General features: G+C 46.9%; 1 protein-coding gene across 1 annotated transcript in view; it reads right to left on the reverse strand.

Moving 5' to 3' along the window:
• The window catches only part of LOC149342485 (roundabout homolog 3-like), a 307,670-nt gene that overhangs the window by 8,756 nt on the left and 280,787 nt on the right, over positions 1–18,127 (reverse strand). Inside the window, exons 5-9 of the mRNA XM_089544885.1 lie at positions 16,790–16,941; positions 15,462–15,606; positions 14,033–14,326; positions 13,273–13,560; positions 3,187–3,498 (exon numbers count right to left, since the gene is read on the reverse strand). Of these exons, the coding sequence (XP_089401011.1) occupies positions 3,187–3,498; positions 13,273–13,560; positions 14,033–14,326; positions 15,462–15,606; positions 16,790–16,941 (1,191 nt within the window). The remainder of the gene's footprint in view (positions 1–3,186; positions 3,499–13,272; positions 13,561–14,032; positions 14,327–15,461; positions 15,607–16,789; positions 16,942–18,127) is intronic.

Raw genomic sequence — 18,127 nt, forward strand, 5'->3', positions numbered from 1 at the left:
TGAAATTTAATTATCAGGGTTTGCAACATTCTGGGTTTCCGCAACATTCTGCAATATATCTGAGTTTGCATTTGCAACATGCCAACGCCCTCTAATGGTCAACGAAAGACATTACGATGCAGAGGATGAACTTAGTTTTGTGTCTGGCGTGTTGACGTGTGTAAGTAATGAGACACGCGTGTTTCAGCACCGTCGACAGGGAGTTGTATTCGGGCCGACCTGCCTGCCCGCGACAATGCATGCGCAAGATCAGCTGCGAGCAATGGAGATTGGCGGAACAATATCTGCCTGTTCCCCGTTGTGCCGCTTCTGTGTGTGTGTGTGTGCGCGTGTGCGTGTGTGCGTGTGTGCGTGCGTGCGTGCGTATCACGTTTCACGGAGTTTGTCGCCCCAGTCCCTCTGAGGGGCGTTGGCATTGCGCTTACTCAATTGAAGGGGTTAAAAGATACTTGGTACCAGTTTCTCGTTATATTTATTTGATTTACTGCAAATTTTCAGCAACAGAAATTTTACCGGATAACTGTACAATTGCTCATGCCATTCTTGTTCACAATGGTGGTCCCAAAAAAGTTGCTAGTAATTATAGACCCATGCCGTTAACATCAATATGATGTAAAATTCTTGGTGATATTTTGTAAGCAGTGATAATCAGGGACGTAACAGATAACAAATTGTTATTCAGGGAACAGCATGGTTTCGTAAGGGGTTTTATTGCAACACCCAGTTGATCGAATTTTGCCAGGACTTGCTGTCGACGAGGGAGGGGGGTGGTGGGTAAATGGACTGTGCTTTTTTGGACTTTCACAAAGCTTTTGGTGCAGTGTCACGCTCACCCCTCGTTAACAAGCTTCAAATAATAAACATCTACTCATCTGTACTAAAATGAACAGAAAATTACTTATTTCAGCGTGTCAGTGTGTTTTATCAAATGAGAAGTTCAGGCTGCGTGAATGTTACGCCAAGCGTTTCGCAAGGCTCTATTTTCAGATCGCTCTTGTTTTTGGTGTATGTAAATGATATCTCCGAAGATATTCCATCCTTTCTGCGGTCATTTGTCGACGGCCGCATTGAGAATTGAAAAATTGTCATGCACTGATGTTTCATGATTAAAAACAGATTTAACACGAATTAAGTTCTGGTGTTCCACTTACAAGAATAATTAAATATTAAACACTGCGTTCCTGTCTATTTTACCAAATAGAAAAAAAAAAGAAACCTACTGATTCCTGGCAACCGGCTTGATAACGATACAATACGTAAACAAGCTGCATACAAGTGTTTAGGCGTAACGCTGTCATACGATTTTTCCTGGAACTCACACGTTGACCACTTGGTGCGCAGGGCTAGTAGGGCACAATGTTATTCGTCAGAATTTGAGATGTCTGCATGTCAAATTAAATAATACTTTCTGCCTGAGCTGCGTTGCAGCTACTTTAGAATTTGCCTGTGCGGTTTGGAACCCTTTGAACAAGACGCTCATTGAACACATTAAAAAAATTCAAATCTATGCATTCATGACTTTTTCTTGCGACGATTTTGAATGAAGGACAGAGTAAGTGACGTGTGAAATCAACTCAGTTGGGAACTACTTGCCTACCATCGAATAAAACTAAGGCTTAAAAATGGTCTGTGCAATATTCAATAAAAAAATTGCGAGGACACTTTGGCGACTAAAGTGTTGAGAGGCGAAAGCCGAGGACACTATGCCGTGACGACTTCCGGTGGATGGGACGTCACACCGTTACCGTGGCTATATCTATACCCAAATTATACATCTTTCGGGGATCTTAGGTGTTAATTACGCTTAATTACATATTTTTCCATATAATTTGATACAAATCCGGCGTTTTTTCAACCATTCTGTGACAATTTTTACTATGCCGTGACGACTTCCGGTGGATGTGACGTCACGCCGTTCCCGTGGCTATACCGACTTCTGCGTTATTTCGACGCAATTTTGACATTTTTCACTATAATTAATTCCCTAATTACTCTACAGTCATAAAACGTGGCTTCTAGGTTTATTTTTTCCTCCTCTAACTAAAGCATCCATTCGTTTTCTCCTGTCATTCTTAGTTCCCGAGTTAACACGCTGCCAAAGGTATGGCATCCTCTGCTAACGGACGACAGTATAAGCCATTAAAGGCTTTCGCCTTAAAACTGGTGTTGATAGAGACGCCTATCTCAAAGAGCCTCACTATGTTTCCAAGCGCATAGACCACAATCTTAAAATTCGCGAATATCAAGCCAGGAATGACGCTTTCGCGAGCTCCTTTCGTGCCAGATCGGTTGGAGCGTGGAATCAGCCTACTGAAGCGCAAGTGTGCTGTATTAATGGAGATGTATTTTTTGCGACTACTGTAACCTCCCTGCTGTAACGCTTTCGAAGCACTGCGGGTAGTGTCTCACTGAAAAAAAAAAAAACTCTTTTCTCGGTGAATGAAAACGTTAAGGTATGCTATGCATTTTTTCCTCTTTGCATGTTTAACGACCTGTCTGTGCAAAGATATGTATTTTTGTGTACATATTGGACAATTGTGCATTTTGGGAGTCTTTGACCGACTTTATGATCCTGCCACGGTAGCTTTGCCACCATGAAGTATGCTTTCCCTAGCACTGGGCCTGGGGTTCAACACCCGGCCTAATTCTGAATGGAGGTGAAATTCAGGAATTCTAGGGTACCTAAATTGTTATTGCACCAGACAACTCGACTTGGTGAATATTAATCCGGAACTCTTAGCTACAGCGTCTTTCGCGACAAAATGCACAGATTTAAGGTTTCAAAGCTAAAGTTAAATCCATACATCGAGTAGAAACAACACTCTGGATTTTAATCACAAAGTGAACGAGGGACGGAAAACCTCAAGGTGCTTGCCAGCGTTTCGACAAGAGGGCTTGTCTCCGTCCGGACAAAGCGTTCATCACTAGCGTGGTTTAAATAGCGTCATCACTTGGAGGAGGAAGGCCCAGTGAGGGGGAGGAGGGTGTGAGGGTATAACACCCATTTCCCCTTCACCGGGCTTTCCTCCTCGAGCTAAACCAGAGCTAGACACGGCTAAAGACGGCCAGAGAAGAGCCAGACACCAGTTAGACATGAGCTAGACATGGGCTCTACACGAGCTATAGACATGGGCTATACATGAGCTAGACGATCTAGGCACAACAAAGCAAGCAGGGTGCCTATACCGTGCCGCGTGGTGCCGTCCCAGTATCTGTCGGCCGCCTCGGCACGCAGCAGCACGGGCTGCGAGCGGCCCATCTCGTTGACGGCGTACAGCACGAGCACGTAGTTGAGGCCCGCGGGCACGCCCTGCACCCAGAAGGCCGGCCGGTCGGCGCTCAGGTTGGCCAGCAGCCGGTGGCAGGAGATGTCGTGCACCTCCAGGCTGTACATCTGGCGCAGTCCGCCGCCGCCGCTGGGGTCCTCGCGGCACTCGGCCAGGAAGGCGTCCTCCGTCTGGTTGCTCAGCGTGCAGTTGTACGGCGCCTTGGGGGGACCTGCAGCGCACCGCACACGGGGTAAGGCGGCCGGCGAGTATACACGCCAGAGCACGCTCGATAGCGCAGCCTGACACACGTACGCGCGCTGATGACTGCTGGGAGACCACGGAACACTTTGCCGGGAACGATAAAAAGGAAGAGAACCGCCCTGCCTTCAATGGCAACATCTATAGTACAAAGTCGTGTTTGAGTAAGTCAGTATTGATGACAGCCTGCCAGGTTCGTCTCGGGCTAATTCGATCGATCGTGCACATGCTCTTAGTTATATTGTCAAAACACTACAATGCTGCTTGGGTACCAGTGTTCAGGTATGCACAGGGCAAGTTTGACTGCTGCGAGCCCGTGAATGAAGCTGGCGGTTTGAATCACTTCATACTTTCCAGTGCGCGCTGCCTCAAGGCAGAAACTTCATGATTCCAAGACACAGCAAAAGAAAGACGGGAGTGTAAAGCCACCTGAAAAATCGGGGCCTTCCGCATTTAGACGAGGGAAAGTTGCAGCTATTGTAACCTGTATTTTTCATTGCCTCTTTTCCTACATCATCGTCGACTCTACCCATGTATTATTCACTCTGAGGAAGGGTGAGGTCCGGCGGGAACTGAATCGCTCACATAATAGTTTTGATGAAGGGTATCTGCTCTCTATTCATTCCACTACTGCTACTCACTTAAGACTAATTTACTTCAAGACTTCAACAAATGCATATTCGCCCGTGCCACTCTCTGGTCATACATCCGCCGCACGCTTTATTCACTCCGCCTTGTTCTGCTGTTACCAAAACTAGACAGGCATGGACAAGTAGTTTGGGCCTTATGACGCTACGTTAGTTAATTGCATCCTAGTTAAAATCAAGAAGGGGGCATGGACAGAGATTATGATGAAAACATGAAGATAACTGCTGGTACTTAAAGGTAACGGTGTGGATTCCAAGATAACAAAATGAAAAGGAAACTTAACAGCACGTTTAACAACCAAAAATGAAGCTCCAGTAGTCCAGAGTACTAAAAAGATTGCACCTTGCGCAACGATTCGTATCCTGCCCAGTCCTACATGAGCTTTCGGCGCAAATTTTCCAAGCGCAGTTTTTCCTTTTCAAATGTCATGCACAGCGACTGGCAAATCTCAAAATCTGAAAGAGCTCGAGCCTTTTACGTCGGTCCGCATTCAACACGCCGTCATTAAAATTAGTGACTTAATATGGCACAAGCTCACAAAAAAGCTCTGAGAAGCTATGGACTTACACGCGTAGCCCAAATAAAGTTTCACAGGGTTAGTAAGAGAAACTTCTTGCATGCCCTGAAAGGATGGAAGAGAGGCCAAAATAGAAAGAGCACATGGTTCTAAAGGCAACGAGAATGTTTTTCTTGGCTATGAAAAGACTGCCATTAATTTGGGGCACTAAAGAAGCTTAAGTTCTGCTCTTAAAACAAATGCAAGCTACTTAATGGTTAGTTACTTCCCGCAACAAGAGAAGGAATCTAACCACTCGCCTTTGTGTATTAACCGCCAGAGGAGTGAAAGAACAAAGAAACCATGACCTAACAAGTTTCGCTCAAAACCACTCAAGAATTAACTGCCGTGCTTCTCACCCTCATTATCCTGCCGCAAACCTCATGACAAAACACTCAGAAGAAAACGAAGACGAGGAAAAAAAACAAAAAAAAAAGAGAGAATGAAAATAAAGTAGAAGATGAAGTGTCCAAGTGAGATTGAGGAATGAAATTAAACTTGAGATGAGACGGACCATATAACAGGTCCAAAGTAAGCAACGAGTTTAACTGAGTGAAGAAAGCATGAAATTAGTTAGCATAACAACTTGTCTTTCTTGCTGCCTTACGCAGCTGCAGAAATTGTTTGAAAACCTTCACTTAATATTTGTCGGCCGTAAAAAGAAGGCTTAAGTGAAGCCTGCTCCCCCACTCCCTTCCATAAAAAAACAAGTTGGAGAAAAAAAAGACGAAATAAAAACGATTATTCCAGTGATCACAAGCCTGTATTCTACGACGCCAGGATGAAACATACTTCCGGCTTGTATTCTTTTTACCCGTCTTGTCTGGAACGTCATTGCCCTTTTTTTTTTTCACTTCCGCTTATGAATGGCAACCATAAAAAATGCACGCACTAATATATCACGAAAAAAGTAAAAGAAAGAAAGCGAAGTAATCACACACGGAAGTTATAAGGCAATTCAGGGTTAAATTGACCGATCGTATCTCGTTCAACAAAACCCTTATTCTGTTTCTGTCAGGCAGTTTGAGACACACATAAAAATTTAACTCCCTCCCCTCCTCCCTCTTTTTTGCGCACACGAGAACGAAACAGACAGACAAATAAAAAGGCAAACAACGAAGGTACAAAAACTCCACGCTTGAACAACATAGAAGAAAAAAAAAACAACGTAGAAACAACTTTGCCATCTCCGATTACGGGAACGTTTCATCCTTGAAACAGCGTGGCAGTTTACGAACCGCCTCGTAATTTTCAGCCAGTCATCAGACGCGCCACGGATAATTGATGGCTTCCCAGGATGCGCCGCCTCTGTGGAGCGACCGCGTATTGCGCGCAGTCTGGTTTATGGGATGATGAAGGGTGGCTTCTATAAGCGCGCATTTAACGGCGCTCCTTCCGCCGCCAGTTTCCAATTGCCGCCGAGTAAACAAAAGCTAGAAAAGCAAGCAAGCAACTTCGCGGAACTTAATAAGCTCAGAAAGGAGACAGGCGAAGAATGGTTTTGTGATCAGATCAAAATACTTTTTGATGAGGGGTAAAATAAAAAGAATTAAAGCGAGGAAAGTTTGGAGAAGGGTAGGAAAGAGCAGAGGATGGCTGGGGGAGGCATGTAGGGATAGAAGCAGTCAGGTGACCCCAGAGGGCGTGGTTGTGAAAGGGAAGGTAAAAACATCAAGGGGCTTTAACAGAAGGTACGACGAACCGATCGGTTGGAGTCGTATGCTACAGCAGGCTTAAAGAATGCATCGTGAAATGAGCAATGAAAAACGAAACAAAATTGTTTGCTGCTTTTTTTTTTCTTCAGCCTTTAGCGCGGACAACCAGTTATAGAGGTGTCAGGTGATAGAAACCTAAGGGCAGTCATTCATCTGGTCTTTCTGCCCCCCCCCCCCCCCCCCCCCCTTCCTTTTAGTTGACACTGAGCGATGGCGCTGAGGGTTTATTTACAGTGACAAGACGTTGGGATCCCGGTTCGCGCCTGTTGCGAGGTCAGGCTCGCATGCGCTTGAGGAGACTGATAGGAAAATGAAAATAGAAATTCAAAGCGAACCACAAGGACTAGAGAATAATTTCGAAAATAAAAAAAGCTGCAAACCATTCTTTTGTTAGTCAGGCGGACAAAAGTAACAACTTGTACAACGTCGCTGGGCAATAAAGAGAAAAGAAAAAACGAAAAAAAAAACATCTATACGTAGTCGTTTTTCAGCGCTTTGAATCGACCGAAAAATCGTATCATGTATTTTTAAAGAAAATCAAATGGGCATATCGTTTTGCCTTTTGTTCATATTAGAAAAAAGGGAAAGTGGTTAAGGCCCTATTTTCACGTGGTTCGCATAGACTGAAGGGTTTAACTGGTGACTATACTGTACACACCGCGCATTGTTCTCTTCGTTTATTTCTCGATGTCTATTCAATTTAAGATTACGCATAAACGAGTCGGCTGAGTTTAAAACCAGAATGGAAAACAGCGTTAGATGTATTGTTAGGTCAAGATTTTCACTAAAATGAAAGAACTCACAGCAAGCCGCTAAACCCTTGCTAGGAAGGACTTCAATACTGCAGCTTATAAGCAGGTTTGGTTTAGGGTTTATGGTTTATGGGGTTTAACGTCCCAAAGCGACTGAGGCTATGAGAGACGCCGTAGTGGAGGGCTCCGGAAATTTCGACCACCTGGGGTTCTTTAACGTGCACTGACATCGCACAGTACACGGGCCTCTAGAATTTCTCCTCCAAAGAAATTCCAGCCGCCGCGACCGGGGTCGAACCCGCGTCTTTCGGGTCAGCAGCCGAGCACCGTAACCGCTGAGCCACCGCGGCGGCTTATAAGCAGGCGGCGAACAGGAAGTGCAAGAACCTAGACCGTCTGAATTTAAATATGCGATCCGCACTCCATATCGGGAAGAGAGACGAAGTAAGATTACGAAGTACAGATCCAACTGCGTGAGTGAGCCTCGGTCTTCGAACTTTGATCACGCCTTTCTTACGATATATATATATATATATATATATATATTGCATGCATATGCATTAGCACCAAAAACAGGTCGCTAGAAGTCGGAAAAAAATACACCATACTTTTGCGGCTCGCAAACTTTCCACTCTTCCCTCAGGAGACAAAAATAGTGGAAGCGGGAAAAATGCTCTCACAAAGAAAAATAATAATATAAAAACGAAGAAGGAGAAGAAGTACAAGAAAAAGGATAGGGACGAGCATGAGCGAAGCGTGCGTAACGCATCGGTCGCTGCAGGCCAGGCTAATAGCCCGACGGAAAAGTCGATGATCCACTAAAAGCAGTCCGCTGTTAGGGGTCACGATACGATGCTGTGTCTCCGTTCCTGGCAGCCTCTTTCCTATCGGTGGCCGCCGCATACGCGTATGCCGTCATTTCCATCGCATCGCTGTTCCATCTCTCCCGAGGCAGCACCGGCTCTCGAGGAAGGCAAGCCGGTGCTCCTCGTTCTCCTCTCTGCCCCCAGCAGGCCAGGCCTGGCGCCCATAAATCAACATACGGCACTGGCCATCGTGAGACGGATGAGTGGTGTTTGTGCAGCATGCCTAGCTGTGCGATCACCCGGCACAGCCAATCACGTCGCGGAGCGACGGCAGTAATACAGAGAGAGAGAGAGAGAGAGAGAGGGGGGAGGGTAGAGAGAGGGTAAAGTGCGCTGAGCTGCCCGAGGTATAAACGAAGAGAGCTAAACCAGCGAAGATGGAAGAGATGAAAAAAGAACGCTCAGGGTGCCGAGTTCGCGCTGCTCCATCAAATTCGTCGGCGGCTGCCGCCATCCCGGCCTCGCGCGTTCGGTTAAGAAGGCAGTTAACGAGACAGCCGTAATTAGCGCTAACTTGGTACGCAGAAAGGCCCCGGTTTCTCAGGCAGCGTTTTTCGCCGGCGCGTTGACGGCGGCTGGCGCAGCGGGAAATAGAGGAAAAGAGGGTTTGGGGAGCCGATAAGAAGGGAAGAGGGGGTCGCCAGCGAACGTCGATCACTCCACGAGTTCGCGCATTGCCGTCGGCAGCCCCCGCTGTCGTGCGCTTGCTTGCATTTCCCTTCGCTCTCTCTCTCTTTCTCTCCCTCGCTTTCTGGCTTATGTAGCATGAGGAGTGTGCGTCCATCACCCACGCCTTTGCCTCATCCGGGAAAACGCACTCACACGTTCATTCACAAAAAAACTCGCACGCACGCACTCGTGCGCACGTGTGCATCAAGCTTGCTCTCAGGAAGGCGAACGTCGTATATGAGCGAGTGAATATTTATAAGTGCCCGAGCTTTCTTCCCTCCTACCCCGCCGCTTATTCCCGGAGTTCGTCGGCCAAGTTGTTGCTCCGCCGCTGGTGCAGGCCGTAACGTCGTTGTCGCTGCATCGAACGCCGGGCCGAGCCCGACCCCATTCCCGACGCCTGCTGCCCGCCGGGCGATGATGGAACAAGCGGTCCAACGTGCGAGCGTTGTGAATCGAAATTGCGCGCTTACCGGCCGGCCCAGTGCATCAATACAGATTGTCCGCGCTCCCTGCCTGTTCGGGGCGTCGTGCTGCGGAGGCGATGATGTGTTGGGCCAGTGCATATACACGGATATAAATCGAGAAAAAACGGGATAGAGTCGTGATATTTTCTCGCTTTTTCCGGGTATTGTTACCACGCTAGAAAGTGGGAGATCGAAAGCTGCTGTAAAAAATATTTTCCTTTTCTTTTTTTTTCTATCCATAGAAACACATTCTTGTACTGTATGGCTGTGGGGTTTGTTTTTTGTTTTTTGCTTTGTTCCAAGGCTTTCTTCAGTCACTCTCTCGAGTGGTCGATAAAAAGTATAAACTTCAGCGCAACTGCACGTGTAGGTATTGAACAGCTGGCGGTAGTATCCACCGGTTGTAAACTACGGGTGAAGTGTGACTTTTTCTGGCTAGAAAACCTCAGATTACGTTCATCCCCTAATAGCACACGAGACTTTGGTTGTACATTGGGTATCCTGCCTTTTATTAGTTATCCTTTTTTTTCACAAAGTGAAAGTAGGACTGCAGTAGATAGCAGCTCAAAACTGGAGCAAGACAACGCTTAGTTTCATTGTAGACGGAAAGCACCGATAATGCTTTCAGTAGGAATAATGCAAATACGATTTTTACTTAAAAGTAGAACATACTTTTTTTTTGCGATACCAGTCACAAAAGATCATCGCCCATCTAAAGAATCAAACACGTCTGATGTCAACCGCAAGGCGGTCCAGGGGCGGATTTAGGGCGAGGGGGATATAAGGTGTGTGGGAGGCTGGTCACCTCCCTTTCCCTAGCGAAAATTTTATACACAAAATTCATTCTGAACCCTATTTTCTCGTCGAAAAATCCGAGAAGTGCGTAATTTAAATGTAACCAGCCCTCGTAATTACTCTAAATTTTGTATTCACCGCTTGTGTTGGTGTAAACAGCACAGGCCGGATTGCGTAGCGAATTACTTCTGGCTAATTCTGTTGTCTCTTTACCACTAAATCCTTGAAACGGTGGACTACGACATACTCAGCTTGCTCGCTACAAGGTTTGATGTTCGCGGCACCAGCTACTGGTACAGGAATAGCAAAAAAAAAAAAAAGTAGAGGTTGGACGATAACTTTGGCAAAAGTTATATCGTTAACATTACCGTTTGAATTAAATACACCCTCGAGGACAAGGACTTTGCCAGTGAACTTCAATTACTCGTCATCCGCGGCCACCTTTTCCCAACAAACTTCTTCACGTTCCCAAACCACGTTTGTCTATTTCATGCTGCTGCGAGTTTTTCGTGTCCTGGCATTCACATAGTGACTCTATACATTATATGCATTGCCCCTAGTACATTTCCATCTCCGGACTTTAACTAATAAATTGTTAACTCGCGTTCATTCTTTAAAACGAGTGATCCAAACTCCGTTCAAGAATGTGGAAGGAAGCTGATCACAAAAGAGCGGAGCTGTCCTTTCTACTCCAGGAGGAACAAAATCTTTGCGTGAGCGACAGCCATCAAGCGCAAGGTGTTTATCCATAGATTAAAAGCCTGTGACAAAGTAATTCAAAAAAGTATTCAATCTTAATAATTTCGAAGTTGGCTTTGTGCTTTTACAGGCACTACTAAGAAAATAAAGGAACTATTAACCTGTAGGTAAAGAACTAAACGGCTCCTGATAAATATCTCGGAGGTATAACAAAAGCAGCGTATCAACAGATTCTTTTTTAAAAATGTCGTTAACTCTAGCCTGTGGATGGCTTGAGGGAATAAATTTGCCGCTGCAGAAAAGCCTCGTTGATTAATTTGCGTCAGCCGTTATGCCTAGCAGGTACTTGAAAAAGAAATAACCCCTGAGGCGTTTGCAGTCTTCCTTAAAATAAATAACCTTTTTTCACTACTCTATTAAGTGTCGCCTTCATTAGCACCGAGATTTGTACACTGATCAGAGCCTTCGCTCAGTTAAACGCGAGTTGTGCCGGTTTTGTTTTATTCCGTCGTTAAAAATATTTTTTCATGCAGGATAAGCAGCAGGTACACGAAATGTAATGCTTTAAAATCACACTACAGTGTCAGCTACAGGCGCGGCATAGTATTAGGTCTGGTCAGATATATATACTTTACACATATACAGATATATACTTTGTCCTCTACTCTGTGCGCGATGAATGATCGACCGAAAACAAATTTTGTCCCGTTCATAATGAATATTCACGTTTGAAAGTCGCTTACTGTTCTCATGCCGAAACAACAAAGCCATGCTGTTTGGAACCGGTTCAGCACCTTTACGTTGATTCCTGAAAATTCTGTTGTAGCATTCATTTGGTTCTGAAACATTTCTCTGCCTTTCGCGTCGCCCATTGACATCAAACCTCTGATCGACTTCTTTTTTCGTACGACACCGTTGTGATTTTTCGTGTGCATGTCTTGTGCAGCTTGTGAAAAATACACATTGCAAACCTTTGTCCGCATGGCAGGCCGCGCCGATTACATTGATACAACAGTCAAGTACCGATCAGTCGGCTACGTTGTCATGTAGTTTTCGGCGACTTTTCTGAACCAACGCCAGGACTGAACCAACGTCTTTGGGCCCAGCAGGCGAGCCCTCTAACCACTTCGCCACAGCTGCTGGTTACAGTTTCTACCCCGAATTATCCACCATTAGCTGTCTTGTTGCGAAGAAATGTAAACATACGGAAATAAAAGCCTAGTTTTCCGAGTGCGAAGGGTCCTGGCAGTGAGGTGCTGGACTCGTATGTCGGAGATGCATTTTTCCTGTCGCTGCCCGAAGGTGCAGTTTTATCCGTGGGTGCCCGGCGGTAGGCTTGCGGACACCGACGCTAACAGCGCAAAACTAATGAAACAGTTAAGAAAAGCTCCCGCTTAAAGACTGAGCTCCATGTACGCGAAAAAGTAAGCGACGCGACGAGGCGGCGCGGCGACTACGGCTGGCTGTCGCTCCTTCGCCCACCGGCCAAGCTCCATGCATAGCGACAACGCGAACGCGAAATGGAGACGACCATCAGTGTTGCTGGCATAATACATCGCAAAGCTGTTTGCGTTTATAACAAGAGTCACATTATTCGCAAGGATTAAAATTTTGGGCAGAAAAATGTCAAATAAAACGTGTTTACAGCTTTGTCATTGTATGTCATTGCATGTCATTTTATGTTATTGTCACGGGCGCCGCCATGTTGCCTGAACGTGGGGCGCACACCTGTTTGAACCTCGCGCGCTTTCTGACCTCAAACGACGCATACTCGCTAAGCCTAGCAGCACAACAAGCAATCTGAAAATCTGGGGTGTTTTATCGCTAAAATGTTGTGGTTGACGCAAGTTCAGAGAAAGCGAAAGCTTCGTGAGCATTTAGTTTGCCGTGAACGTGGGGCACAGCCTAGCGACAACGTCGAATCGGTGGTGAAGCAGGAGGCCCGGCCGCCCTCCAAGAGGCCCGGTAGTGACGTAACCTGCCGGGTTAGCTGATATTGGCTAATCGCGTTAGCTACTTCCGGGCGACGTGAGTGCAGGTCCGAGCGACACGGGCATTTCGCTTCGCGCGACGGCGTCGCTCGTCGCTTGCCGCTGTCGCGTTCGCGTTCGCGTGAGTTTTTGCTTACATGGAGTTCAGCCTTTAATCACAAGACCACCGCAGTGGAGGCTAAGGTTAATGGGGGCACCCTTGGGGAGCGCAGGGTGCCCGCAGGGCAATGCGGACGGCGCCGCAGAAGCCACATATTTGAGGAACGACCTCAGAACTACTAACGCTGTAAAAGAAGAGAGTGAGAGACAGAAAGATGAAAGAGGTATGCAGGGAAGCTAGCCTAATGGCAGAGGTAATCGGCCCCATATTGCAATTGGATGGTTTCACTCTGGTCCTTTCTAAGGCCGGCCTTTACCAATACGTTTCCAATATTGGGCCGACTAGCTATGCTACTTGGGAATGGTGTTCCGGTTGGCTACCCTGCATTGGGGGAAAGGGGAGAGGAGGAGCGAAAGGAAATAAATGAAGAAAGGGGTGGAGTAAGGAGGAAGGACACCAGGAAAAGACGTGTGCGCCGCTGACTGACCGATGGGGACGATCTGGAATCGGCAGGGCTCCTTCTGGCGGCCGATCTTGTTGACGGCCCAGCAGAGGAGGGTGCCGTAGTCGGCCTTGTCTCGCGGCACGTACGAAGCGATGCTGCGGCTCCCCTCGGACACGAACGTCTGCAGCTCGTGGCTGCGCAGGCTGCCGTTGAAGGCCCAGTGGAAGCTGACGGCCGACGGGTGCGCGTCCACGTCGCACGACACCTGCAGCATCTCGTGCGCCGCTGCCGGGTACACGACGCGCTGACGCAGAGAACACACCGGGGAGTCTGCGCGGAACGATGGGGAAGGGGTATGCGGCAGAGCTGCGCAAGAGGTCTGAGTAGAAGGCATGCTTAAAACTGCCGAGGCAAGAGTTTGGCGGAGACGAGCTTCTAGGATGTCCGGAACGTTAGACCAAACGTCTAACTTTTCTCTGTGCATGTTGACTGCAAAGTCTCAGGAAAGCTAAAGCTTGCTGTAAATGCACCCACATGAAACAATATAAGAGCCGTCAATGAAAGAGCAATCACTACAGCTGGAAGGCTGATGTGCACAGTACGCAGCAAAACTTCATGAGATACCTGGGCTCGGTAACAAATTTATTTCATTGTTTCTGTGATGTCGCTTTCGTGCGCAGTGGGTGCCGACTAGCTCCCATTGTTACGGTATTCTTTCTCTACAAATGGCGGCGAGTCTACGTAAACCTATATTTGTTTCTTTTGAGCAAAACAGCTGATCGCGAAGGGAGGAGATACTGACACTGCACTCTGAGCTGAAGCTCGTTGCTGACCGACTCGCCCTCGGTGTTGATGGCGACGCAGGTGTAGCGTCCCGCGTTCAGCCTCTGGATGGCCTGGAACACGAGCGACTGGTTGCTCGTGATGACCTTGGCCGCGGGGTCCGAGTGGACGTCCTGGTTGCCCTCGAAGCGCCAGATGACCTCGCTCACACGCGGATTGGCGTCGATGCTGCACTCCAGGTAGACGTCCTGGCCCTCGTAGATCTCCTCCAGCCGAAGCCGCTTGCCCAGCTGTAGGGTCACCAGGGGCTTGTCTGCGCCGGGGTCATCATAAAGAAGGTTCATCACAAAGGTTACGTACTTTGCACTAATCGCGAGTTTCGTCGCCATTCTTTCAAGACAGCGTTATCTAATTACAATCGACAAATAGCGTTCGGATGTTTTGATACGGATGACTTGAGGATTCGGGACCACAAAAAAAGGGTTACGCCAATGCTATTGATCTAGCCACAGTTTTTTTTTTTTTGTTTTGGGGGGGGGGGGGGGGGGGGAGGAGTTTGGGCAGTAGGCAGGCGCGGTCTGGGATTGAGAAGTGCTTGACCTTGCACAGACATGGTGAGTCCATGAAGAAACTGTACCGTAGGCACAACCTGGCCGCACTTATTCTCAGCGCTGAACGTGGGAGGTGTCACAATCCATGATTGGTTCCCCCAGAATCCATGCTCAGCTGGCATGATCGTGCCGTTGGTATATGGGAACATGAATTTTAAGGAACGCAGGACTGGTATTTCGCGTGAGACAATTGTCGATGATCGTCAGTGAACAACATTTCGTCTAAGGTCTGTGCATACATTGTATCTCGAGGCTGTCTGGAAGGATGGGATTCTACCGTAATATGTGTGCGTCCTTAGCGATGAATGCCGGGGAGATATTGACAGCGGCTCCTCCCAGCTAAAGTTTACGAAGTTAAGGCGAATTGTCCCTGGCTGTGTTGCACTCTGTCTCGTGCGTATAGAGGCATGCATGCGAGCTCTGTGTTTTGTTTTAATCTGGTGACTGACGGGGGGATGAACACTGGTCACTTAGGGTAAGCAAAAAAATAACGTGTCAATATTAGCAGCAAAACAGAATGGCTCCTTTCAGTCACTAAGTACACTGGTAAGAGATGTGTGCGTGTGCTATGTAAGATGCGTAACATGGTGCGTATGTTATGTAATATGTGTTCTATGAATCATTCCTTGCATAGAGTGCATCCATTGCTTTCCCCAACCGCTAACGAATGGGAGGCCACCCTGCTGAACAGTGGCCCTGAGTACCAGAAATGGCTTGTAAACAGGGCCGTCGTAGCAGTTTCTAACAATGGAATCCTGAAATAGGGACTCCAACCACGTAGTTCATGCTCAATTAAGTCAATAAACGTTTTCAACAGCAGAAGCAATTTGTACTCACAGTGCACATCCAGACTGTACGAAGCTTCGATGAAACTTCCCACGATGTTGGGGTTTTCGGCGACGCAGCGAAGTCGCTTGCCATTGTCCTCTCTTGTCGGAGTGTAGGCGACCACAGAGAAGACACGGTTTCCTATGGGCATCACCTGCGGGTGTTGAGCATGAAAAAGGTCAGTATGAAGAGTAATTTTAAATGTAGATTTTCAACGTAGAAGTATGCCAAGAAAGCGGTACCACTTGTTAACATGAAAATAGTTGTTAAACACGGAAACATTGTCCAGAGTGAACTATTGCAGCCAGAATCATCCCCAGAAAAAGGAGCTGGAGACAGAAAAAAGGTATTTCAGCTAAGCCCAGAGGAACGAAGTTCCTGTTGCGTCCAACTTCTCACAAACGTGCTGACTATCAGGGACCGTACTGTAGAAAAAGTGAGGTTACACAGATGCGCGAACAAACAGAGAGAAGACAACAATAAAATAGCAGATAACTTCACTGCTTTCTTTCGCAGCCGTATGGCTGCGTTTAGGTAGATCGTTATGAATAATTACTCCCTTATGTAAAAAGTTGATACGCATGATCATCCTTCTACTAAGACAGAGCTACGGGTTCTCTCATATTTCTGTTTACAGTTTACTTTTATCGAGAGAAGGAATAAAACGGGGCCGGGAAAAAGCACGTGATTGAATTGGGACATCTATTCTGGGGGGCAGAAAGGGCAAACGTGATTACCACCTAGTCTTCAACTGTGTGCTTTGTTTCTGTTTTTCAGAGTGCAAGGGGTGAAGCCATTACTTAGATTACAGAGAGTGCTGCGCTTTGGCCGCGTTTGCACGTAAGCGTGCTGCCGATGGAACTCGTACAGTTTGCCTTGCTGCTTCAGAAGTCTCAAAATCACGAACAGGTGATTTTCCTTCGCATGATTTTCGTCACGATAATTCTATTTTCCGTGTTCAAGGAAAATATCGTTGTTATGATGATCATCATCAAAGGGGTACTAATCGAATGATTTGCGATAGATCTAAAGATCAATGAAGTATGGTGCCAACGACTACTACTCAAGCATGTATGAACATCATACTGTTTATATGAAGCACTTTTCGCTCAAGTATATATTCGCATTAATGACTTTTAAAGTTCGACAAACACAAAACGCTCTCTTTCACACTGATCGTGTCTGTACGGTGCATTATGACTGTTGCAGCACTAAATAAAGAAGCGTGAACTACAACAAACATCACTTAGTTATAGCTGGTACACGGTAGCCGGCTATTACTACGAAAGGATGGAACGTAAGAACAGCGTAGGTGACAGCACGGGAGAAGGGCGTACCTTTACGTGGTCGGCGGATATCTTTGCCTTGCCGCGCCACCAGGTGATGACGGGCGGCGGACGAGAGCCGGCAGCCTCGCACTCGATCTCCGCCGGCAGTCCGGCCGCCAGAGGGCGCTGCTTGGACCGGATGCGCACCATGGATGGCTTCACTGCAAGAACAGGGGTACGCAAACAACAGCGTCACTGGCGGTTCTGGAGACTGCGCAGAACTAGTTGACTGCCAGCCCCTCTTGTCATAAACAACAAACTCATCGGGGTGGCTGCAAGCGTATAGTTAATTGAAAAAATAAAAATCTTCACAGTAACACCAGTAGGTTACACCCTAGATGACAGGTGGCGCCACTATTCGCTTCAAGGTCTCCGGAGATGAGCTGTAGGTAATGGTGGTGTTTTGAGTCTCAGTTTCGTAACAGGGGGCATTAAAATACTCTTCAACCGAAAGCGGCAATCTCTCCATGTGCTGCTGGCCGGCAACGCGTTGCCTCTTGATAATGGCACGAAACAAAGCAAAACATACAGGAACCTCATTTGGTTCTCAAACAAATGCATTTAAGTTTATGGATAATCTCAATCGATCTGCAAATGCCAAAGTTTCACGCACGCTGATAAGCATGTCACGCAGTACAGAGCGCCTTCACTCACTGAGTTCTTGTCGTGTAACGAGATCGAAGCGCGTGGTTGTTATCGCATTTTATCTACAACGAATGGCAGTCGCCATGGTCGAGCATCAGACTCGCGAGCTCGTTACCAGAAGCAGAACGCACTCTAAGAGACTGACCTATGTAGCGTCGTAAACTGCTGATGAGCGATTTAGGGCAAGGACTGTAGTTTTCATCGAATGCGCAGAAATGTCATACTTCTGTTGCGAGTACTTGCAGAGTTACAGAAGAGCTATGATTCCTCATTGTACTAAAGTACGCAGACATTCTGCCCAAGTGAGGTACATACTGCGATGCAAGCAGCCGTGCATACAGTAACAGCTCGGCGTTTCACGGTAAACTGGGAAACACAGTACATCATTTACTGGCCACAGGCACTGGCCACCATGGCCTGCTTTTTCATCCGTGCTCCAGCTATTATCATGTGTTGAAATTCACACTGAAATTCTCACTTTGCGCTACTGCATATGCTACCGAAATAAAAACAGATCGAGTGCATAACTGTCGCCTTTTGTGGGGATCCGAGGAAAAAAAAGGAAAAAAAACTAGAAAAATGTTGAGCGGAGGGTTGCTATTTTCGCCTTGACTATATAATACATGATACCGAATGGAAAGCAGAATCTCCTCTAATTCCTTAACATTTCACGGCAGAAAAATACGATGTGCACAAAGAACT

Source organism: Amblyomma mixtum, chromosome 5, assembly GCF_055824585.1.
Source record: "Amblyomma mixtum isolate Tamu chromosome 5, ASM5582458v1, whole genome shotgun sequence".
NCBI lineage: Eukaryota > Metazoa > Arthropoda > Arachnida > Ixodida > Ixodidae > Amblyomma > Amblyomma mixtum.